The sequence below is a fragment of the Limulus polyphemus genome, unplaced genomic scaffold, assembly GCF_000517525.1.
Source record: "Limulus polyphemus unplaced genomic scaffold, Limulus_polyphemus-2.1.2 Scaffold794, whole genome shotgun sequence".
Taxonomy (NCBI): domain Eukaryota; kingdom Metazoa; phylum Arthropoda; class Merostomata; order Xiphosura; family Limulidae; genus Limulus; species Limulus polyphemus.
This window is the reverse complement of record NW_013666404.1, coordinates 125,313-131,532: the sequence shown is the minus strand read 5'-3', so window position 1 is coordinate 131,532 and position 6,220 is coordinate 125,313. Positions and strand designations below refer to the sequence as shown.

Sequence of the window (6,220 nt, the reverse complement as noted above, 5' to 3'; positions counted from 1 at the left end):
CGCGTAATGCGCGTGAACCATGTTTGGACAGAATTGTGACCGGTGATGAAAAAATGGACTCTCTATACGAATATCAAACGCCAAAAACAATGGCCCAGTCCTAGACAAAAACCACTTCTCACCCCAAAGCCTGGGCTCCATCCGCAGAAAGTGATGCTTTGCATTTGGTGGAAAATCAAAGGAGTAATTTATTTTGAACTCCTCAATCCATAGCGAACTGTCAATGCAGAGATCCATAGTCAGCCATTGGAACGTTTAAATCAAGCCCTTCATCAGAAATGCCCTTCACTCGTCAATCGGAAAGGTGTTATTCTTCTCCACGACAATGCACGTCAACATGTGGAGTTGGGTTGGTAAGTTCTTCCCCACCCACCATATTCTACAGATATGGCACCATCAGATTACCATCTTTTTCGTTCGTTGCAACACCATATTAATGGGAAAACGTATGCAAATGTGGAAGGTGTTGAAGAGGACATCGACATGTTTTTTTTCTTCAAAGCCAAGTGATTTCTTTAATCAGGGTATTAACAACATGATTGTAAAATGGAAAAGCATCATTGATAAGAATGGAGACTATTTCATTTAATAAGTATTTTGTTTTTATATATAAGGTGTTCGGGTTTTTTCATCTAAAAAAAGCGACATAAATTTCTTGACGACCTAATAGTTTCACCATGATAGTTTTTCTATCTTTAGTCAAAACTAAGTGATTTCAGAAAACAGCAGGAATTTAAACAGTACTCATGAATTACAGTTCAAAATATAATCGTCCACATTGCAACTCAGATAAATTTGGATCACGTTATTTATACATATTTCGTAATAGTAAACAACTCATTCTAATTACGTTCTTTCTTAAATCATGCAGGTAAAGGTGACATCTTTGGTGACGTGTTCTGGAAAGAGCCTACGATTGGCCAGTCTTGTGCTAACGTTCGGGCCCTGACGTATTGTGACATCCACGCTATTAAAAGGGATAAACTTCTGGAAGTACTCAATTTTTATCACGCCTTCGCCAACTCTTTTTCTAGGAACCTTTCTCTAACTTACAACCTGAGGCATAGGGTAAGATAATATTTATTTGTTTCTCTGTTGCTGTTTTTGAAGATTAGCTCAGTTTTTTTTTCTTCACTCACAAAATGTGCCCTAACCTTGCTTACATTAATTCCACTTCTTAAGAAGGATATCCTAATATTCTTGAAACCACCTTCTTCATTGTTGATAAAGATCATTTTGGTTGCCGTGGTTACACACCGATGTCTGATATTGCAGTTTCTGTTATAACAAGCTTCTGCGAATAATGGTGAGGTCAGCCTTAAACCGTACATCTTGACAAACTATCCAAAGATCTTCCATTTGCGTGGACATCAATTTTCAAGAACACAAAACATTCAGGCAGATTAAAGCCACAAAAGTCCATTGAAGGTGCATCAGGAAGGAATTGGTTTGACAATTATATGGTCGAATGGGATTTCTGTGAACCCAGTCCCTTCTGCCATCTTTGTTATGAAAGCAACCGATGGTTTCGAAATATGGTTGAAAGTTTGTGACCCTTCGTCAATTTTAAATCCTTGTTTACTACGTATCTTGTTAATGGTCTCAGGCCGAGCATCAGCAGTTTTCTTTTGTTGTTGTTTGTTTGTCTTTTTGGGTGGGATCTCTTTCGTGATCATAGCCTTTACTTTGCTTCTCGTTGGCTTAAAATGTAGTCTCTTAGCCCTTTGTTTTCACCTCCAAAAATGTGAGGTTAATCGCATTGGAGTTTAGAATTTTGTACCACCATGAAGAAAAGGTATTCCCCTGGCGGAATCGTAGCCTTTCGTGATCATAGCCTTTACTTTGCTTCTCGTTGGCTTAAAATGTAGTCTCTTAGCCCTTTGTTTTCACGTCCAAAAATGTGAGGTTAATCGCATTGGAGTTTAGAATTTTGTACCACCATGAAGAAAAGGTATTCCCCTGGCGGAAGCTTGGGACAAACGGTTTGCATATATTTCTGTAAAAACAAATAATTTATTCAACCACCTTGGACTAGGAATAATATATGTATCGATTTTGTCAAACATTAAGTAAAATCTATATAATAAGGGCAACTCTCAAGGTTTAGAGACAGAATAAATAAAGAACAACTAATTCTGTATTATACGCTAAGTTTTATAAAGTAACGTGATCATTATTTCCAAGTTAACCGGAATACAAGCTAACAACAGTTTCGTAACACTAGTGATAATGTGTGCATGGCATTGTTAATTTTCAAGCTGTGCCTAATTAAACTATGAACTATATGTGCATTTTCTATTTAGTTAATATTTTAATGATATAAATGAGAGATTTAACCCTAAAATTAAAATTTTAAATTATCTGGAACAAGGGGAAAAAATAGCCCTCTTTCACCAAGATACTTCTGAGTACTTTTACTATTGTTGTTGGCTCTTTTAGCGTTGTTTTTTATATTTAAAATTTGGACGTTTTGTATTGTTTGTTAGAGGGAGCATGATATGAACTAATGATGATGTGTGACGACTAGAAATTTCTTGAATTCCATATTTGAAATGACGTCTCGAATGTTCTAGAGTTTTGGGAGGAAATACTGTATAAATATACCAGAGTTGGTGAAAAATACAGTGAATTAATTTTACTTAATAATACTTGTCATAAAAAGTAAGTACTAGGCCTATTACATTTATTAACACTACATTCTATTAGTTAGTAAGAAAGTCAGCTCAACGCTGTAAATCATGAATTTGTGTTTAAACGTTAACAAAGTAGGCACTCTACAAGTAAGTAACTGTTTAGATTTACTTGTGAGATAGGCCTATCAACAAACGTAGCCTGAAGAACTGTTGAAGAAATAAATCGGCTTCGTTGTCGTTAAACGGACTGTACTTTGCAATATTTTCATCAAATAATCAAAAAGAACTCGCCAAGCCATAAAATCTGTTACTAAGGTATTATTTCTTAAGGTTAGGAATCCTGATTAACAGCTGCAGTTCTCTTAAAGGAACAGGTAATCCGTCTTAATATACAGAACAAACTGAATCACGTTTTCTTAACTGCCAGGCTATGAATACGACGATGCAGTCTAATTAAGCTTAATTATATTAAAAGCACACGTCCAGCTTGTACTAACTTGTAACACTACTATCCTTTGTAGAATGTAGCACGTCACAAGAATGAGAAGATGATGGTTTTTTTTTCTTTTTTTTCCTAGAATGGTACCCTACAAATAAGTATAGTGGATCTTTATCTATAAAAACGGTTTTGTAATAATTGATAGAAAATTATTGTTGAAAGATAGTATATTGCTAACTGGCCTTGAATTATGACTGATCTTTAACATATAAAAAGGATAAATTAGGAAATATGTTGTTGGTTGTAAAGAGAATGTCATCAAGAATTAAACAGTTTGGAAGATAGGACGTTTATTATCTCTTTGCTTAGAGTATATAGTCTATGACGTAACGCAGCATGAAAAATAACACCTTAAGAGTGACGTAAGAGCTTTAAATTTTTGCCAGTGGGGTCAACTTTCAACGAATCTGATTTTGTGAGATATCACTTACACCTGAAGGACATCGTTATTGATTTTGTCAGATATCACTTACACGTGAAGGACATCGTTATTGATTTTGTCAGGTATCACTTACACATGAAGGACATCGTTATTGATTTTGTCAGATATTACTTACACTTGAAGGACATCGTTATTGATTTTGTCAGATATCACTTACACGTGAAAGACATCGCTACTGAGTAATCAGTGACACTATAAAATATATTAGTTTTTGTTCTTAATTTTTGATGAGTGAAAATTTACAATCTCCAAATTGGAAATTTCATTTTTATTTAGTCCCCACCTGAATTACTCTCTTTGAGGATTACCGCTGCTTTTATACAAAACTAGGGGGCGAGGGGTAGCGATTAAACGTCCTAAATGTGTGGAAATAACTCAGTTTTACACATTTGTTTTTTCAGGACTGATCGATTGTGTTTCTTATTAAACTGTATTTTACCACATAAATGAGAAAGGTTTCATGAATGTATTGAACTTTAATTTCACAATTTCCAAATAAATGTTTTTAAATGAAGAACTTTCTCTTTGTAAAATATACTTTCCTGACTTATGATTTCCAAGTACGACAACGATAGTTACATGTAGATAGTGAGAATATACTTTCCTGACTTATGATTTCCAAGTACGACAACGATAGTTACACGTAGATAATGAGAATATTTTTCCTAACTTATGATTTCCAAGTACGACAACGATATTTACATGTAGATAATGTCATCTTCTATATGGTGTTTTATACAAGATTATGAAGGTGCGAGTAATGAACCAGAAGGAAACTGTGCCTCTAAGAAATTTCAGAAAAATTCATAATCAAGGTGGAGAAGGTATTTCTAGCTCGTAATGAAAATGTGGAAATAGTAATTACTTGTAACTTAAAAGGCTGCATAGTGACTGGTGAGTGTAACAATTAACAGGCATGGATGGGGGGGGGGTGTAAACAAAAAATCGTTCCCGCATCTGAACTGATAGATTGGAACACAGGGTACATTTCGTTGTAAGGGGTAAGAATATTGAGCTGACTGTGGGAAGAAGGTGATAGGATAAGTAGAATCGGTAGTGGAGATACAAGAGAAAGGTTGAGATTGTACAGTAGGTGCAATCACGTGCAAAATTTTCTGAAGAGGTAGGAACATAAAGTGGACAGGGAAAGGTGCAGGTTTTGTCGCAGTGTGTGGGTCGTTGTGGACTTGGCTGAAGGTTTTAAAAGCCTCGCTGCGAATTTACCGCCCCGAGAGGTAATGACCTCAATGGATCTAAACCTACGTGACAGAAGGTGCTCAGCCGACGATCGTGGGTCGTGCTGTTGACACGTGTGCCTCTTTTTATATCTCTATTTCGCTTCAAGAAGACTCGAAGGTTGCATGTTTATTACGTAATAATTATATTGTTCAACCGAATAGGAACTTCGCCCGAGGAACGGAAAATATATACAATCATAATATTTTGAATCGAATATTTCGTTTTAGCTTCATTTACTGAATGCTAACCCCAAAAACTTTTGGTCAATGATTAAAAAGTCTAATAATAATAAAAAAAGATTACGAAAACTCATTAAAGCTGTCTTAAAATAGAGAGAACAAATAAATACATATTCTCATCCTGTTTTTTTTCTTCATCTGTTCTTCCAAAGACAAGAAAGGAAACTAGACAATCAATAGATTCTTGATAAAAAAAAAACAAGAAACTTTTAAACTATCCCGCAAAAACGTAATTTATTCGAAATTACATGAAATCATATCTATTCGAGAAATTATTTTCAGTCTTTATAAACGAAGTATCTTATTTCATTTTTAGCTACAAGTGATCTTAGAACATAGCTGGAATATATCTTTGTGTAGTTTTGGGAGTAGTTTCTAATCAATACCAGAAGAGTAAATCGTAGCCATATTGCTTTCAAACTTTCCAGTACGGTTGAATAATGTCCATTAAAACTCGCCACTCTCTCGAGACTGGACACTGTTTTTACTAGATTGGACAGTGCTATGTATTTACGATAGAGGTTAGTAATATTAGTGTTATCATACTTATACAAAAAAAAATAGCCACGAAAATTTTCGTATCAGTTACACAGTCTCAATATAAGTGGAGATATCACAAAATTCAGTGACATATTTTAGTTCAGTGTGTGGTTAGTCTACTCACTACCAACTAACAGTCATATTAGCAGAAAAAAGTGCACGTTTCGCTGCATTTAAATACTAATTAGAATTTTAAATATCTGATTTTTTAGTATTTGCTTTCATTTACTATTGTAATAATTAAATCAAGTAACTCGTAGATTTCCATTACTACGTAGATGTACTATTGTAATAATTAAGTAACTCGTAGATTTCCATTACTACGTAGATTTACTATTGTAATAATCAAGTAAGTCGTAGATTTCCATTACTACGTAGATTTACTATTGTAATAATTAAGTAACTCGTAGATTTCCATTACTATGTAGATTTACTATTGTAATAATTAAGTAACTCGTAGATTTCCATTACTACGTAGATTTACTATTGTAATAATCAAGTAACTCGTAGATTTCCATTACTACGTAGATTTACTATTGTAATAATTAAATCAAGTAACTCGTAGATTTCCATTACTACGTAGATTTACTATTGTAATAATTAAATCAAGTAACTCGTAGATTTCCAT

The 6,220-nt window shown here is 34.2% G+C and overlaps 1 protein-coding gene across 1 annotated transcript in view; it reads left to right on the top strand.

Moving 5' to 3' along the window:
- The window catches only part of LOC106460555 (potassium voltage-gated channel protein eag-like), a 95,805-nt gene that overhangs the window by 87,420 nt on the left and 2,165 nt on the right, over window positions 1-6,220 (top strand). The window contains exon 10 of the mRNA XM_022387298.1: window positions 872-1,068. Coding sequence (XP_022243006.1) covers window positions 872-1,068 — 197 coding nt within the window. The remainder of the gene's footprint in view (window positions 1-871; window positions 1,069-6,220) is intronic.